General features: G+C 37.8%; 1 protein-coding gene across 2 annotated transcripts in view; it reads right to left on the bottom strand.

Annotated features, from left to right (window-relative positions):
* Nucleotides 1–16,063, bottom strand: part of LOC123678505 (homeobox protein 4-like) — a 54,224-nt gene extending 38,161 nt beyond the window's left edge. Inside the window, exons 1-2 of one of the 2 annotated variants that reach the window (XM_045615552.1) lie at nt 15,893–16,063; nt 15,664–15,836 (exon numbers count right to left, since the gene is read on the bottom strand). In XM_045615552.1, coding sequence (XP_045471508.1) covers nt 15,664–15,836; nt 15,893–15,900 — 181 coding nt within the window. In that variant the 5' untranslated portion in view covers nt 15,901–16,063. The remainder of the gene's footprint in view (nt 1–15,663; nt 15,837–15,892) is intronic. The other variant, XM_045615553.1, reaches the window with a different exon arrangement.
* Nucleotides 16,064–20,203: the final 4,140 nt, after the last annotated feature.

Raw genomic sequence — 20,203 nt, 5'->3', positions numbered from 1 at the left:
GCGCCGAGGTCTCTTTGGTTTGTGATGCATCGGACCACACCATTGGAGCTGCACTACATCAACGGGTTGGCAACGAGTGGGAACCACTCGGATTTTTTTCGAAGAAGCTGGCTGGCGCTGAGTGCAAGTACAGCGCCTACGATCGGGAACTCCTGGCCATCTACAAGTCGGTCAAGTACTTCCGACACATGGTTGAAGGACGCCACTTCTTCATTTTAACTGACCATAAGCCACTGACCTTCGCCTTCAGTCAAAAGTCCGATCAATGCTTCCCACGCCGATACCGCCACCTGGACTTCATCGGGCAGTTCACCACAGATATCCGGCATATATCCGGAAAAGAAAACGTCGTCGCAGATGCCCTTTCCAGGGTGGACGAGATCGCAGCACCACTCGACTTCGAGGCCCTCGCAGCATCCCAGCAATGTGACCCAGAGCTCCAGGAGTTCCGCCAGAAGCAAGACTCTGGCTTACTTCTACGCCAAGTCACGATACCCGGATCCAACGCTGCCGTCTTCTGCGATATATCCACCACTAAGGCACGACACTTCCTGACGGCTCCATTCCGGAAACCAGCTTTTGACGCCATCCACGGCCTGTCCCATCCAGGCGCCAAGGCCACCACAAAGCTGATGAGCCAACGATACGTCTGGCCCTCCATTTCCAGAGATTGCCGAGCGTGGTCCCGAGTCTGCATCCAGTGCCAGCGGTCAAAGGTGTCACGACATGTTTCGTCTCCGATAGGTAACTTTACACCGCCGTCGAGCCGTTTCGAACATGTGCACATCGACCTGATCGTGATGCCATTTTCAAAAGGATATCGGTATTGCCTCACCTGCGTCGATCGATTTTCTCGATGGCCAGAAGCGATACCGCTCCAAGACCAGACAGCAGAAACCGTCGCCCGAGCATTTTACACTAACTGGGTTGCCAGGTTTGGCGTCCCGCTCCGGGTAACTACAGACCAAGGACGTCAATTCGAGTCCCACCTATTTCGCTGCTTGAATAAGCTACTAGGGACGGACCACCTCAGAACCACGGCGTACCACCCGGCCGCCAACGGAATGGTCGAGCGACTCCACCGTCAGCTCAAAGCTTCCATTAAATGCTTGAACTCTGACACATGGGTCCACACACTACCCACTGCACTACTGGGGATCCGCGCCGCTTGGAAAGAAGATCTCCAATCCACCGCCGCTGAGATGATATACGGAGAACCACTCCGTCTTCCTGGTGAGTTCCTGGGTTCGACGTCGACGATGAACCTGGATAACTCCGACGATTTCGTTCGCGACCTGCGCCAGCACTTTCAGGCGCTCCGACCAGTCAGTGGCACCAGGCACGGTGAGCGGAAGATCTTCGTCTTTAAAGATCTCGCCACCGCATCCCACGTCTTCGTAAGGCACGACGCCGTTCGGCGTCCGCTCCAGCACCCCTACGACGGACCGTTTGAGGTGGTTTCTCGAGCCGAAAAGCACTACACCCTCCGAATTCACGGTACCAACGTCCCGGTCTCGATCGACAGGCTGAAACCAGCCTACATCGCGGTCAGCGAAAATTCACCGGAGGACGCTGTAAATTCGAACAAGGACGATGAAGACGAAGGAATTCTTCTCTTTGTACCAGGCGAGAACTCACCCCCGGCCCAACAACCCATCCCACCTGCTCCAGCAGAACCAGAGGCAGCAACGCAAGCGCCAGCAGTACGACGACCTTACACGACCAGATCAGGTCGGCAAGTTCATTTCCCCGAGCGTTTCCAGGCGGGGATGTAATATATCGTTAATCACTAGCAAGGGGGTACTGTGGGGATTACAGATTCCTGCGTTACCATCATGGTGGCGCCGCCAACCAGGTTAACGCTTCCCCCAACAGAGGGCGCAACAATCTGTTTAAGCCTCGAAGTACACAACTTAAACGGAATACAAGCCGAAGATTTCCAGTCAAATAAACACCTACCTACCTTCTGTAGCACTTTGTGTATTATAATATATCTGTTTGTATATTTTATTTTACTGTTTTATTTTTTCCCTGCTAACTAGGAGTAGGCAGATAGAGGCCTAGTTAGCGCATGTCCTGTTCTAGTTGTCCCGAGGTTAATCAGATTGAGGCCTGATTAAACCCCAGCATCGACCAAGTCGTCACGCTGTCCCAAAAAAGCCAAACCCTAAAAGTCAGCAACCAGCCAGAGAAAAACAACAAAATAAACCACATTGGCAAAAAAGGCTAGAAGACAAAGTTCATAGCATCCGACAAGATATTAGGAGGCTCACCCAATTTGCAAAAAGTTCGCCGTCTAGAAAACTACAAAAAATGGTGAATATAATAATGGATCGTCACCGGCAACATACAACGTATGATCCAAAGAATGAAAATGCTCAACAAAGTTTAGACACACTGAAACAAAAAACTTAGTGTGTACTCCGAAAGACTCAGAAGATACAATGAGAGCTATAGAAGAAAACAAGATAATATGATTCTTGAAAACTCCGAAAGAAAATTCTATAGAATGTCAAACAATAACATGTCAGCAACACCAGGAAGTTATTCAACCGTGGAGGCTATTGAGAATTTTTGGACAGATCAACTGGCTACACCAAAACCCCCTACAACTACCAGGCTGATTGGATAAGAAATGAAGAGAAATCCTGTGAGACAATAGAACACATACCGCATAACGCAATTTCTATAGAAGAATTCAATGAAATATTGGAAAACACACACAATTGGAAATCACCCGGCCCAGATGGAATCCACAACTTTTGGTTGAAAAAATTTTGGTGTATAGACGGCAGGCTAGTTGAAACCATAAATTGTGTTATAAGTAATCCAACGGAAATGCCCAAATTTTTAACAACAGTTAACCTCCTACCGAAGGATCTGCAACACACAGCGGATCCAACAAAAAGCAGACCAATTGCCTGCCTACCAACAATGTATAAAATCATCACATCATGTTTAGCATTGTTTTGACAGTGGATGAGCACCCACGCACAACTTCGGTTTTAGTGGGGAACTCGTGTTTATTTGTGAAATCTCTTTTTTTAATTGTGAAAGTTTTTTTTTAATTCTTTTATGTTGTATCAAATTTTCCTAATAAACATCTATCTATTTATTTCGTATCTACAAACAATGCGAAACAAATAACATAATGACAGCACAACAGAAAGGATGTTCCAAGAATGCACTAGGTACGAAGGAACTGCTGATAATAGATTTCATCAAATGCAACCAAGCCTTCAAAAAACACAGAAATCTTTTTATGACATATTTTGACTATAAGAAGGCTGACAAAAATTTTGGAAATATACAAGATCGATCCGATTACAATAAACTTTCTGAAGTATGCGATGTGCAAATGGAAAACGAATATCGAACATAACTACTAAAGAGATTCCAATAAAGAGGGGAATTTTCCAAGGAGTTCATTGAGTACCTTATGGTTCAGCTTGGCGCTGAACCCCCTTTCTAAAAAACTGAATGCTACTGAAAAGGGTTTCAATGTCAAAGGAAATAGAAATACTATTGCACTCAATCATTTGCTATACATGGATGACCTAAAACTTATAACAGGCAACAAAAACAACTTGCAAATTATGGTCAAACTGGTGGAAAATTTTTCGAAAGACGTGGGGATGGAATTCGGATTGGACAAGTGTCGTACTATTAGCGTAGTGCGTGGAAAAATCCAAGATGAACCGATTCAATGGACAGGAGACAGAAGCAATGAAATCGGACGATCTTTATAAATACGTAGGAATAAAACAAAGCCGACGAATAAACCATCAAAGAATGAAGGAAGACTTAACAACTGAGTTCATAAGGAGAATCAACAAAATTTTAAAAACAAACCTCAACAGCAAGAACATAACGAGAGTTATCAATACATATGCATGTTCAATTCTAACATTTTCGGTATAATTCCATGGAGCAAAAAAGATATAGAAAACCTGCAACGCAAAATGAGAACCTTGATGACAAAAGCACACAAGCACCATTCGAAAAGTAGCATTGAGATGACGCAGGGGCGGATCCAGATGATGTTTGAGGGGGGGGGGGGTGGCATAAAAAGTCACGGCTCATATAGGTTAGCAAAATAGCGGAAATTTTTGTTGATACCTACTGGATCAAATGTTTTTTATAGAAAGATGGATTTCAGTAAATCATATCATACTCAGTTTCCAAAATTTTTGTATGTCAAAAACAAGTTCAAAAAAAAATTCCTCACATATTTCATAAATATATGTAAATTTATTTCATAAGAAAAGCGCAAGAAAGAATAAGGTGCATGAAGAACAAGGCTTCAATTACCATTGTTAGAATGATCCAATTTGGGTCAAATATGCGCTGTTTCGTTCGATAACGGCAGTTCCAAGTTAACAGTTGTGCCCTAGGAGAACAGCTCTTCGTAGATAATTCTCTGTCAATCTCACTAAACACACAGCAAAACCTTCCTGGCCGTTTTCCGAAGGCTCACCGCGTTTCGACCACGACCGGTTTCGCTTGACGTTGTCAATGATCACCAGGTACCAAGCGTTTCAAAAATAGGTCGATTTTGTTGCGATTCTGCAGTGATTCATAGTGGAAATGCGGTTCATGCGGTTTTTTGCGTTAGCTCGTGTGGTATCTATACATCTAGCATCTTCTTGAGATCAGCCTGATCCAAACGGTTTATTGTACACTCTTAAGCTCTTCACCAATCGAAAACGGACTCGACATGTCCATGGTTTTTTCGATATTTTCGACAATTGGCCTCGGGACCGCAGCCAGACATTTTAGCACCCAGGCGAAATAAAATTTCACCGCCCTGTTTTGGCTTATTCATCTGAATTTTCTTTGAAGGAGCCTCTGTTATTCCTCTCAGGCATCTTTTCAATTTTATATGAAATCGTATTTTTCAACTCAAAATCATATTGTCAAATTTATCAAAACGTCCTGCATTGTTTGAAAGCATGACGCTCTGTTTATAAATCTGTAGCAAAAACGCGACATAGTTCTTAAAGGTGCAAAAAGTCTTGTTTTATTAACTGAATTTGTGCCCCAACGATTTGGCGCCCCGGCAAAATGTCTGGTATGCCGCACCTGGCGGCGGCCTGGATTGGCCTTCCAGTGCGTGGTGCATCTTGGACATCAAAATTACCGGAACGGAATCGACGAAACCAAAATTGTACGTGATTGGCTATTACAGTATCAGGTCCAAAAACACTATTTACATTTTCAGCCGCCTGCCTGGTATTTTTGTCTTTATCTAAGAAAAACTATAAAATATAGCGTATTTCCTTTTTGCTAGTGTCCATCTTTGTGGCGCGCTGAAACTTAACTGAGTCAACTCATCAGAATTTTTTTGTAGTGCGAAATCTCATCTTTCTAACGCCATATAGTGAAACCCCATCGGATTCGTACAACGCGAGATACAGATAACTAAAACCATCTATTGGAGAAATAATGAATTTCTTTTTACTACACCTATTGAATAAAAACATATGATCAAATATTAAAAATTTAATAATAAATACAAGTCTCCTATTTTTTTGACTAGCGTATCTTTGTATAATATTTTCAACATTAAGATTGCTGCAAATGATTCTATTTATATGCATTAATGCCAATACATTCAACCATTCTAGATCATATCCAATTTTTCTCCCTTGTGAGTGCCCAGGCATATTTTTCGATTTTTCAGGATACATTTTTATATGTGTAAGGTTCGCGAGGGGAGGGCCATGGCCCCCATGACCCCCCCCCCCCTGTATCCGCCCCTGAGAGGACGACACTGTCGAGGAATAAAGGAGGCAGAGGTCTTGCTAGACATCATGGAACTTGCCCATGGGCAAATTGAATACCTACGAACAAATCAAAGACAAATCAGGCACGTCAGAGGTCTACAAAGTACTGTGTGAAGCAGACGAATCAACACCTTTGCAACTGCACAAGGAGTAATTGTCATACAACCACCAGACAATCCAAGAAAAAATGCAAAGATGGAGAGAAAAGCCCCTACAAGGGCGACATTTCAACGAGGTGAACCAGGATCATGTCGACATTGAAGCGTCGAACTATTGGCTCACATCAGGTGCGATGTATCCAGAAACGGAAAGATTTTTTTAGCTATCCAAGATCAAGTGATCCCAACGAGAAATTACTGCAAGCATATCATAAAGGATCGAACTATTACTGACAATCGATGCCGTTATGGATGTCCAACGAATGAGACAATCCAACATATCACGGGAGGATGTTAAATTTTTGCAGGAAATTAATATAAAGCGGACACGATGACTGCAAGCATATCATAAAGGATCGAACTATTACTGACGATCGATGCCGTTATGGGTGTCCAACGAACGAGACAATCCAACATATCACGGGAGGATGTCAAATGTTTGCAGGAAATGAATATAAATAGAGACACGATGCAGTAGGAAAGATACTACACCAAGAAATGGCAACCAAATTAAAATTAATTCATTCTGAAAAAATACCATACTGCAAGTACCAACCGGAAACCATCCTGGAAAACGAACGCTACAAACTGTACTGGGATCGTACAGTTTTGACTGATAAAACAGTCGCTCACAACAGGCCAGATATACTGCTAGTCGATAAACATCAAAAGACAGCAATACTCATCGATCTAGCAATACCAAATAACAACAACATGCGTCAGAGATTGAAAAATTTTCAAAATATAGTACCTCGAATTTCAGATAAAGCGTCAATGATATCAACGAAAACTATTCCAATTATCATCTCAACAACTGGAATGCTGCCCGAAAATCTCAAGAGGAATATCAAGCAACTGGGACTTAGTGAGTATATATGTAATATAATGCAAAAAGCTGTTCTTTTAGGTACTGCAAGGACGGTGAGAAAATTACTAGGAAGCGAAGGACAGGCCCAAGGATCACGTGTAAGAGGACCAGAAGTTCGACGAGAACCAGGGGGACCACAAGGACCGGACACGACCGAGCTCTACCCTTCTGATATTTTAAATATCTGGGATTGAGTGAATTTTCCTCTTAGCGGGGAGTGAGAAGCCGACAGCGACGAGAAATCCTACGCGTATAGGCGAAAGTCGGGGATAATAATAATATTTCTTTATTTCAAATGATTTGAGGTTACATAACATAAACTATACAAATTAAGTGAATTGACGTCACGATTTAAGTTTTACATTGCTCTTTCAAAATATTCCTGGAGACTATAAGGTTCTAATTGAATAAGTAGATTTTTTACTTTGATTTGGAATTTTTTATATTGTGAAATGCCTTTTATCTCGTTTGGTAATTTATTGAAAGCCCTTATACTCATGTAGATTGGACTTTTTTCAGTTAATGTTAATCTATGCACTGGGAAAGTTATGTCTAAAGTTCTCGTATTATATGCATTTATATTTTCGCTTGTGAATTTGCGCCTATTTTTATGTAAAAACATTAAACATTCGAACAAGTAAAGACCATATATTGTTAGAATATTTTTTGATCTAAATTTTCCTCTGCACAATTCCCTAAATCCCAATTTGTATATTATCCGAATTGCTCTCTTCTGTAGTAAAAATATTCTTTCCAGATTCTCATTTGTTCCCCAGAAAATGATTCCATATTTGTAGGTGGCTTCAAAGTTCCCAAAATATACTGCTCTAAAGGTGTTCTCATTCATATATCCTGTGATTGATCTCAGTGCATAACAATTTTTGCTTAATCTTTTTGATATTTCTGTGTGTTGACGCCAATTCAGAAATTGATCGATGTAAAAGCCAAGAAACTTGACATATTCCGATAGTTGAAAATTATTTTTTTATAAGGTTACTGAATCTGACTTTTGTTTCTTTGATCTGTTTGTATCAAAAAGAATTAGTTCAGTTTTATTTTCATTAAGGATCAAATTGTTTTGGTCAAACCATGTCTTTGATTTTAAGAAAATTTGGTTTGCTCGTCTTGTTAGTTCTTCAAATTCTTCTGCACCAGTTAATAAATTTGTGTCATCAACGAAATTGACCATGCTACCTTCATTATCTTGGATTATGTTACCTAGATCATTAAAATATAGGTACTAGGAATAGTAGGGTACTAATGACACTTCCTTGATCAATTCCTATAGTTCTCATTAATAGGTTTGATTTAGTGTGATGGAAACTCTTTGCTTTCTGTTGGAAATATAGGACTTGAGCCATTTGTTTGTATTTCCTCTAATACCATATAATTCCAATTTCCTAAGAAGATGTTCTCTGTCTAGTGAGTCATAGGCTTTAGAAAGGTTGAGGAATATACCTAAAGCCTTATTCCTGTTTTTTAGTAATTCTAAAACATACTGTATAAACTGAAAGATTGCTGTTTGTGTAGAATGTCCATGCAAATATCCATGCTGAGTGTTGGAAAACATATTATTTTCTTTGAAAAATTCCATTAATCGTACAGACGTGAGCATTCCAAAAATTCTGCTGAATGCTGTTAACAAGCTTATGGGTCTATAGTTATTTAATTCTTCTGGGTTGCCTTCTTTTAAGATTGGTTTTATTAATGGAAGTTTCGGGGACTCTGGAAATATGCCATATCTAAAGAAGTTATTAATTATGTATGATAGTATTTCGCTGACTGTTGGTAAAGATAATTTAGTTATTATGATAGGGATTTCGTCATCGCCGCTGCTGAATTTATTTTTTATAGATTTGCTCAGGTTTTTATTTCAGAAGGTGTGGTCAGCTTTAAATAATAATGATAATAATAATAACTTTATTTACCCAACAGGAAAGTTCCCAGTAAAAGGGTAACAAATTACATCAATTCGAAGAATATACATGTGAATTCCCTAAAAAACTAAACGAAATGGCAAGTACTCCAAAAAATTGATAGATATAAAGTAAAAAAAAACATAAAATGAACTACAATAGACTAATATTAACTTTGTTAGCACAATCACAAAGCCTATACACTGGTGCCCGCTGGAGAATGTTGGTCCGAGGCGTGGGTAGACTGAATGTTGGAGAACCTCTGGCTGCCATCCTCGGGACGTGAATGTTCACCCGAGAGAGTAGAAATGAGCAGTCAATCCTTCCACTTAAAAGTTTTTGGCCGAATCTCGCGCACTGTTGAACCTGCCGCTCAATTAAGGTATAAAATATCAGCTCCTCCATTATGCCCGAAAGATCAACACCACGCTCCGGATATATGCCCGTTTTCCTATATACGACGTATTTCAGGAACTTCCTCTGAACTCGCTCAATGGGAGTAAGATACGTTGCATAAATTGGGAACCAAATCATGTTAGCATACTCCAACCTATTGAGAACAAGTGAAAAGTAGACATTTCTGAGAGCAGACAGATCGTCTAGCTCACGGAAGCTCCTGAACAAGAAACCCAAAGATTTACAGGCAGATAAACACAGATCCTCAACATGTGGAACAAAACTCAGCTCACTGTCAAACCAAACTCCCAGGTCACGAAAGCGATCTCCAGCCGCAATAAAATCACCACCAATGTGATAATCGAAAGCTAGTGGCTGCGTTTTCCTGGTGAAAGAAACTTTAAAACACTTCTTCAAATTTAAAATAAATCCATCCCGCAAGCACCAACCTTGAACCAACTCCAAACTTGACTGAAGAAGTAATAGGTCATTAATTCCAAGTATTCTCATGAACAGCTTCAGATCATCAGCATAGGCTAGAGCCTCACAGTTGAGAGAGCATAAAAGGTCATCAATGAATATTATAAACAGCAACGGCCCGAGGTTAGATCCCTGAGGAACGCCAAACTTGAGCTCATACTCGAAAGATCTGAATCCATTGTAGAAAACATAATTATTTTTTCCCTTTAAATACGAACGAATCAACCTCACAAAATCAGGCGCAAAACCAAGTGATGCTAGCTTGTTCAAAAGCAAATTATGGTCAATGGTGTCAAAGGCACGTGAGAAATCTGTATAGATCACATCAACCTGACCGCCATCATCAAGGGACTCTGCTATGACCTGCGAAATTGTGGCTAAGTTAGTTACAGTCGACCTTCCCTGGACAAAACCATGCTATGCTGATGATAAACGCTGCTTAATATGGTGGTAAATGCTTGAATACAGAACCTCCTCATATACCTTGGCAAAGTTCGACAAAATGGAAATAGGTCTGTAATTCTCCACAGAACACGAGTAACCCTTCTTGAACAACGGAATTACCTTAGCCCTCTTCCGTCACACAGGGAAAGTAAAAGAACTAAGGCTAATGGACAATATACGGTGGATAGGTCCGGCCAGAGCAGAGCTACATTTCTTCAAGAACAAAGAGGGAAACTGATCGTCACCAGATGTCAATCGGTCAGGAAATTTTTCCATTATGGACTTTATCTCATCCTCTGTTACTGATGGAATGAAGACTGGTGGAAAGTTCGTCGAATCATCAGAATCTTGAACACTGGGAGCAGTCAGATTATTCACATTAAAAAAAATGAGCTCCAAATAAATCTACAATTTCTCTGGGATCGTCATAAAGACGTTCACTAGAATGAAAGACTCCAGGTATTCTTGTGGAACCCTTTCTCTGATCCAAATATTTTCAGAATGAAGAGAGGTTTGATCTTATTTGGTTCTGCACCTCGGACAGATATCTACTGTACTCCAAATCAATTGCTTCTTCTTCTTGCAGTGCATCTCCTATCGGAGGTTAGCTATCATCACAGCAATCCGGACCCTGTTGACTGCAGCCCTGAACAATTGAACACTACTACAGTTAAACCAGTCCCTCAGGTTCTTAAGCCAGGACATACGGCGTCTACCAATGTTCCTTCGTCCACTGATTTTTCCCTGGACTAGCAGTTGGAGAAGTGTGTACTTTCTACCTCTCATTATATGGCCTAGGTACAGAAGTTTTTGCTTTTTAATGGTGTTAACTATTTCGCAGTCCTTCTGCATCCGGTTTAGGACTTCGGCATTTGTAACTCTATCAGTCCATGGGATACGCCACATTCTACGGTAGCACCACATTTCGAAGGCCTGTAGTTTGTCCATGTGATTTTTCTTGAGAGTCCATGCTTCAACCCCATACAGAAGCGTGGAGAAAACGTAACAACGCAGCATCCTCATCCTAAGATCCAGACCCAAATCCCGACTAGAAAACAGTTTGTTCATCTTCACAAATGTCGATCTGGCCATCTCTATCCTCGTTCTTATCTCTCTCGTTTGGTCACCCGACTGTTCCATCCAAGTTCCTAGATATTTATATGTGGCCACATTCTCTATTGTGGTGTTCGCTACCGTCAGGTTCACATGATTGAGCTTCTGCGGGCACTTTGTTACTATCATCAGCTTGGTTTTCCTAAAATTGATCTTAAGACCGTATTCAATGCATCGATCGTTTAATTTTTCCAGAAGATGTTGTGTGTCTTCAAGCCTACCCGTTAACAAGACGGTGTCGTCAGCGTACATCATATTATTTATAACTTCTCCATTTATAACTATTCCAGCCGACTCTTGTTCTAAGGTTTCCCTAAAAATAGCTTCGCTATAGAGATTAAATATAAGCGGCGACAGAATGCATCCCTGTCTCACACCACGACGAAATCAATTGCGGACTTGACCAAAAAAAATATTTATCAATATTTCTCATGTGTAATCTACTTGAGTTGGAGTTAGATTATTTAAGAGGGTGATTACTACATTATTGAAGTGTATATTGAAATTTTCAACTATCTCTTCTGGTGCTCCTTGTATTTGATAATTTTCTATGTTTATTGTTGTTCCAGTTAGTTCCTTACAGATTTGCCACATAGTTTTGCTTTTGTTATCAGATTTTCTCATTCTTTATTCATACGTTGTTCATACTCTTTGTTGCTTCAATGCATTGTCATATTCCTTTTTTGTATTTTTATATAGCTCCATATGTTGTTGACTCTGTGTGCTCAGATCAAAAGGATATCTAATTTATTTTTTATTTCATTAATTTCTGGTGTTCTGAAATTGTTTACATGTTTCCTATTGATAGATGGTTTTTTAGGAAAATTTTCATTGAATACATCGGTGAATTTAGACATGAAGATATCCCATTGCTTATTTACATTTCTTTCTTCTACCTCTCGTACAAGATCCCAATTTTGATTTAATAGTTGTTCCATAAATGAAGTTTTTTCCATTTGTCCGTAAAATCTACGAAAACAGACGTTATTAGGTACTACATTATCAAGAGTGAAACTGATTTTCTGTGCTTTGTGATCAGATACGTGTTAATCGAAAACATAACTTTCATAGTTTTGGATATTTGTGAAGATGTTATCAATGCAAGAACTTGACCTATTTGTAACTCTTGTATCTTGACTTATCGTTGGCCTGATGTTGAAAGATTTCATAAGGTTTCTAGGTCTGATCCATCCTTGTTTGCTCTTAAAAATTCAATATTAAAATCACCAGCTATAATTACTTCCTTTTTTTCCTGAAGAATCTTGATCAAAATTTGTTCCATTTTTGGGAAAAATGTTTGTAAGTTTCCATTTGGTGGTCTATCGGGTGTCCCAAGGTGAGTGGCCTATTAGATTATTATGGAAACTATTGATGGTAAAGATTTCGAATTTTGTGGATAGATATTTGGCCATGTAAGGTACATTTTTAAAATAATTTCACATTTCCAGTGTTGCCGGATGTACAACAATTTGGCAACAACTTTGTTATTTTAAATGGGACATCCGGTATTTCTATTTTTTTATGATACTCCATAAAATATTAAATCTATTCACTCTTACTTTTCCATCCCTATCTTTAACGGTTTTTGAGTTATTAATTATTTTTCGAAATTTTAGATCAAATTGGCGTATTACGAAAATGACTCTAGTTCGCTCAATATTTGAGATTTAAGTCTGAAATTTTGCAAGTCGTTAGATATTGATTTGATCTGTGTAACTGCTTTTGAATTATGGTTGTCAATAATACAGGACGGACCGAAAAAAATCATCATTTGCCAAGTTCCAAAATTGTAAAAAAGTCTATTTCTTCAAATTAGACACCTAGTTTATTTTTCAATTTTTGGAATCAGGACAACACACTCTACAATTTTTCTATTCACGTCCCTATATCTATCTCAACAGGATTCCGAGTTATATGCGTTTATTAGATTTCACATTGATTCAATAAGCGTTAATTTCTTTTGTATTGTTATTTTCTCTATGTCGTTCATAGATCGATATATCAATGAATCAGTTCAATCCATAAATGTCAAAATAAACAATTATTGCCTAACAGGTGTTTTGTTCCGAGGTTTTTCTATAAATAATGGCTCAAGAAAGATATACACATATAACGCATATAACTCGGAATCCAGTGGAGATAGGTATAGGGACGTAAATAGAAAAATTGTAGAGTGTGTTGTACTGATTCCAAAAATTGAAAAATAAACTAGGTGTCTAATTTGAAAAAATAGACTTTTTTACAATTTTGTAACTTGGCAAATGATGATTTTTTTTGGTCCGTCCTGTATTACTGACAACCATAATCCAAAAGCAGTGACACAGATCAGATCAATATCTAACGACTTGCAAAATTTCTGAGTTGAATCTCAAATATTGAGCGAACTAGAGTCATTTTCGTAATACGCCAATTTGATCTAAAATTTCTAAAAATAATTAATAACTCAAAAACCGTTAAAGATAGGGAAGAAAAGTAAGAGTGAATAGATTTAATATTTTATGGAGTATCATAAAAAAAATAGAAATACCGGATGTCCCATTTAAAATAACAAAGTTGTTGCCAAATTGTCATACATCCGGCAACACTGGAAATGTGAAATTATTTTAAAAATGTACCTTACATGGCCAAATATCTTTCCACAAAATTTGAAATCTTTACCATCAATAGTTTCCATAATAATCTAATAGGCCGCTCACCTTGGGACACCTGATATATATTGATAAAACTATTATGTTGCCATTTTTTCTTATCCATTCTCCAGCTGCGCACTCGATTTCACCATATTCAGAGAGTTTCTGTAATTTTGTCCTAGATTTGCCCTTGAGTGTTTTATGAAAGTAAAGAGATACTCCACCATGACTTTTTTCAGGTCTGCAGAAGTTTCCTATTATGTTGAAATCCTTTATTGGTAAGCCCCTTAGTTGTTCATGTGACTTCCAATGTTCTGTTATACACAATATTTTGCATTCTTTATGTTTGTTGAGTCCGTACTCTAGTTTGTTGATAGCATTTCCTATAGATTGAATGTTCTGGTGTATAACACTGATATTGGTTTTTTTGTATTTACTTTTTTGTTTATTATTGTTTATTGTACAAAAAATCTCAACCTATTGATTTTTTGTAGATCTCAAATTTAAATCTTTGAATTTCAATGTTTGGAAGCCAAAATGATGGTTCATACATGTTGTCTTTCTTTAATAAAGGTGCTGTTACACAAAAACTATTGAGTTCTTCATCTTCATTTTCGAAACCTGGCTGTTTTTTGATGTGATTTTTTACCATATCGGTGGTTACATGATTATTTACTCTATATATATTTAGCCATACTTTCCTTTCAGGGCCAGAGAAACCTGATTTCATCGTATCATCTGACACAACCCCTGTTCCTAACCTTTTCTTTGTGTAGTGCTTTTTTCTACGTACTTCTGTAAATTCTGCTTCTTGTTCTTTTCTCGTTTCTTTGTTGGTGTCTTCTATATTAGTGTTTGGCGGTTGTGGACCTAGATTGCGTATAGTAGATAGTTTTGGGCTTAATACATTTTTCTTGTGTTGTTGTTGTCGATTAATATTGAGGTTAACTTCTCTGTCTTGTGGTTGGGTCTGTCTGACATTTGAACTACTATTTTGGGAACTATTTTATCTGTGCTGACATTTTCTCTTTGATAAGTTGCTTTGACAATGTGGACAAAGCAACAATATTCAAATGTTTGAATATTGTTTATCAGTTTTTATGCCACTTTTTTCTTCACTGATACTTATCTGTTGTTGTAATAACCTATTGTTTTCTTTCAGGATATTGTTCTTTTCTTGTACCTCTGCTAACAATTTGCTTAAATATTCGACTTTGAGTTCTAGAATTTCTTCCTTGCTCGTTTTTTTCGGTTTTTCAGGGATCTTGTCACAACATTCGACATATCTTCCACTGATTACTTTGATGTTTCTTTTCTTGACGCAAGAACCATGATATATACCTTCACAATTTATGCACACCATGATTGTACACACTTTCTCATAACATTATTTTCTGCTGTATTATTGATTTTTCTCTTTTAAAGCTTCCGCCATCGCTCTGGTCATCTTCACTTGATGCCATATTGACTAATAATATAATAATATATAATAACCGTCTGAATGGCTGAAAAATGTTAAAGAATAGAAAAAATATGAGAAGTCTGTATTGCTTGACTCAAATAATAAATTACTATCAATTTCCTATTGAAAATCATAACTATACCATTTTTTGTTTGGTCCCTTCTTTTGGCTGGGAGTGTACTTGTGGATGTGGACAACTTCACACCGGTATAATATATAGAGTAGAGTATTTTTCAGAAGAAGAAAACCCAAAGTGTACTGATTAATTTGTGCTATTGCATCTATCATTTGTGATTAAAAATTATTAGTTTTAATAAAAAAGCAATAAATTTATGTATTTATAGTAATTATATAGCTCATAATAATGTATATAAATAAAATCGTGAATTTATGAATCAATCATAACATACCATCTGAAACATCCATTTGGTCATAGTCAACATTGATGTCCAAAACATCTTCATCCTCATATTCCTGCACCAAAAAGTCTGCTTCTTCTTGAAGAAGGGCATTTTCTTCCTTGGGGTCCAAATCGTAATCTAAATCCTCATCATTGTCATCATTCAGTAACGTTTCATCAATTCTACGAATTGTAAACATTCATTGACGAAGTTATTGGAAGATAGAAATAGAACTTACGTTTCCATAATTATTTGGACAATTTCTAAATTAGAAATTAATAAGTTGTTTCATACGATGGCGATGAGATTTTTCATGAATATTTTTCATTCATTAAATAAACTCAGTTCATTCAAATTTGACCAAGATCAGTGAGATCAAACGAAAATAAATGAGAATAGGTTGGCATTAAATTGACTTATCACCACAGAACAGTATTGTATAGTCTATGGCATTTTGTGCCACTTGGTCTTATCCAAAAATATTTCACTCAGTAATGAAACATCTTTAGTCTTATCCATAGACAAATAAAGAGTTTCTCTATGGTCTTATCCTTGATTTCACATATTATACAAGTTTCGTGTACAAAGAAGATTTTGCGATGGCTAGTGATCGCGAGGCATTCCGTCATCAGGTGATCCGAAGTTTCTCCCTCTTCCCCACAGAATTTGCACTGGTCATTTTCTGTTAGACTCATTCTCATGAGGTGTTTCCTAAGGCAACAATGCCCTGTGAGAAATCCAATGAGGGGGTGTAGATTATTTTTGCTAAGATCCAGATACTTCTTGGATCTCGCAGTGTCAAAGTTTTGAAGAAACTTTTTGGAGTGATACAAACCAGGAAGATTCCGCCAGAGTGTTCCTCTTTCGGGTTTTTCCTTCTCCTGAAACTCTTTCTTGTAGGCACATTTGTCTACGTCACAGAAAGGTTCCGGGCCGATGAAAGGACTCTTCTGGCAAGTGTGTTGGACTCTTCATTGTCATTCCTTCTAATTCCCGAGTGGCCGGAAAACCAGACTAAAAAGACCTTGTTATTCTTGCCTATTTCATTGAGTTTTCTTCGGCACTCAATACCATCTTAGAAATTAGAGTCGATGATATGTGAGCTCAGTGCTTTGATTGCAACCTGATTATCAGAATGTATCGCTATATCAAATTTCTGATAGTTTCTTGATAGGTTAATTTCTACACATCTTTCTATTGTAAGTATATCTGCCTGAAAGACATTTAGAGAGCGGCTTAACGTTATTGAGCATTTGGTACCAGTCCCAAATACGCCAGCGTCAGTCCACGTCGTGGTTTTGGAAGCATTTAATGGCATTCTTTTTAAGAACTGGGATTTTGGACTCCTTTTCCCAATCTTCTTTTCTACTTAGTATAGTAATGAAGGTTATTTCGATGCTGATTTTTTTTATCATTTCGTCACTGGGAAGCTTCGCTGATGGTATATAACTAGTCAGGGAGGACCAAGCTCTATTATTCCTAATTTCCTCATTGTCACACCTTCCCTAGATAGTCTTAGAGTGGCGTCAAAGGCCACTCTCTCTATTACTAGATGCATTGTTTAAGGAGAAGATAGTTAGTTACTTCGGTTCAAATATCATTGGAGGATATTGGGCAATATCGTTAGAGGGCGCCATCCGGAAGAGGCCCAACATGATGGGTTGCCTATGTGCAATGTTGAAAATTCAGACGAGTATTAATTTTTGGGTATGGTGAACAACAGATGTCTCTAGTGCGTTTCTTGTTCAATCTTTATTCATCTTTCTGTCGTCGAGCAGGCATCGGAAGAAATTCTCTTGGTCGCAATAAATTTTTATTACCCTTGCCGCATGCCGGCTAGCTGCATGAAAAAGGGTAGAGTAGAGCTATTGTTCGAATCGTATTTTTGGTCATAATATTGTTTTAAAAGCTTCGTCGTCCTACCTTCAAACAGAAATAAAAAAAAAATTTGGCACGGGAAAAAATTAGACATTCTATCTCTGTTGGCAGGTAACAAAATATAACTTTCTCGAAATTACTTTTTTTCCCGGGAAAAAAGTGAGTGTGAAGATTATATATCCGGGAAAAAAGTAGTTACTTTTTTGCCGGATAAATTTCGTGAAAAGTTATATTTCTTTCACTATAAATTCGTCGTTTTTCATGTCACAGAAAAAAATTGTGTATTATACAAGGGAAAAAGTATTAGATTTTAGCACGAAGTTATGTTGTGTTAGATAGTTATTTGGGCTGTTTCCATCATCTGTGCGGTTGGGTGTTTCCGACGTTTGTACACCGAATTCTCCCGTTAATAGGATTTCCGTTCGAAATACAACTTTCGGACTTAGAATATTTTCGAGGGAATCGATAGATCCCTACACTGTATTTGGAGCTATGGGAACTGTTATAAATTAAACGCACTGTTTAATAATTAAAAGTCTTTAATAAAATATAGGAAATAACTGTGTAGTAAACACACTGACAAATATACAATAATACTCTTCAACAACGGCCAACGAGAGAAAAGAGCGAGCATCGCTTGCACATGGCCTATCTAACAATTACACAGAATAAATATACAACTGCGCATGCCGCGCATAGAAATACTACAAGACAACTTATATTACTTATGTACTGGGTAAATATTTCAACACCCCCACTTACACAGTACAAATAAAAACAAAATCACATGATGAAACTTAAGAACTACTACATATCATGAATGCCCAACATTTTTGGAAAATAATTATGTTTAACAGCAGGTAAACTTTTCGTTAAAATATCAGCTGGCATTTCATGTGTCGGTAAATGTTTCAATACAATTTGCTTTTCTGCAATAACTTGTCGAACAAAATGATGTCTGATGTCAATATGCTTTGACCTTTTATGATAGGTATCATTCGCAGATAATTTAATTGCACCTTGATTATCACTGAACAAATTCACACAAAGAGCTGTCCCCATTAGCTCGTACAATAAACCTTTTAAATAAATAGCCTCCTTTACCGCTTCAGAGATAGCCATGTACTCTGCCTCGGTACTAGAAAGCGCAACTGTTTTTTGTTTGCAACTTTGCCAGGAAACCACGGAACCACAAAATTTGAAAGCATACCCTGTGTATGATTTCCTATCAATAGAATTGTTGCCCCAATCGGCATCTACAAAGCCTACTAGTTCCATGTTTTCCTTTGAAAATCGCAAGCAATAGTGTTTAGTACCCTTTAAATATTTTAATATGCGTTTAGCATGCTTCCAATGTAGTTGACTATATGACCGATTGAATTGGCTCAAGTAGCTTACACTAAATGCAATGTCTGGCCTAGCTATAACTGCCAAATACATAAGACTCCCTATTAAATTCTGATAAGGGTACATGGAAAGTTGATCTTGATCACCATTTTTTAGACTAATATTGCATTCCATAGGTGTTTTTATAATATTACATTCTGACATATTAAATTCATTCAAAATTTGGTCAATGTAAGATTCCTGATTCAATGTTAAAATACCCTGTTCCTTATCATAATTAACATTCATACCAAGACATTCTCTGACAACACCCAAATCTTTTACTTTGAATATTTTGCTTAATTCGTCTTTTAAATTATTAGTTTCCATTACATCATTGGAAAAAATGAAAAAATCATCCACATATAAAGTTATGACTATAAAGCTATTTTCAACCTTTTTGGAAAAAAGACAAGGTTCATATTGAGATTCAGTATATCCCAATTCTAATAATACTAAATTAATTCTATCATTCCAACACTTAGCTGACTGCTTAAGACCATAAATTGCCTTATTAAGCTTCAAAACTTTACATTTATCAGATTCTGAGCATATAAAACCTTCAGGTTTTTTCATAAAAACTTTTTCTGACAAATTTCCATTTAGAAAGGCTGTTTTTATGTCTAAATGCCTTATGTCTAAATTTAATTTGACTGTTAATGCAAATAAAATTCTAAGAGTGGAATATCTGACTACAGGAGAGAAAGTCTCATTGTAATCAATTCCATACTTTTGTGTAAATCCCTTTGCGACTAAGCTTGCTCGATATTTCACTTCTCCATCAGCACTGGACTTCCTCTTGAAAACCCATCTTGAATCGACAACAGTGACATCTCTCTCCGTTTCAACTAATTCCCATACCTGATTCTCTTCAAAAGACTGTAGTTCCTCTTCGATGGCACTTTTCCAAAAAATACTATCAGGACTGGATAAAGCCTCTGAAACAGATTTCGGATTACCTATTGCACTGTTATGTCCACCACATGCATATGTTACGAAGTCTGGATCCACCTTCTTTTTTCTCTGTCTTTGAGATCTTCTAGGTTGATCGTTTGATATACCTGAAGTAGTTTCAGGTTCACTGTCGTCCAGTTCATCTGTTGGTTGACTATTTTCTTTGAAATCTTCCATTTTTGATGCGGAGACCCCCACTGAATCTGTCACCTCTTGAACTGGTTCTTCGATGTTTAGAGCAACACTCTTCTTTATGTTCTCCATTATTGTGACATCTCGACTGATGAAAACTTTTCGGCTGTTTGGGTTATAAAGTCGGTATCCTTTGGTG

Source organism: Harmonia axyridis, chromosome 4 (assembly GCF_914767665.1).
Source record: "Harmonia axyridis chromosome 4, icHarAxyr1.1, whole genome shotgun sequence".
Taxonomy (NCBI): Eukaryota; Metazoa; Arthropoda; class Insecta; order Coleoptera; family Coccinellidae; genus Harmonia; species Harmonia axyridis.
This window is presented reverse-complemented; position numbering and strand designations above follow the sequence as displayed.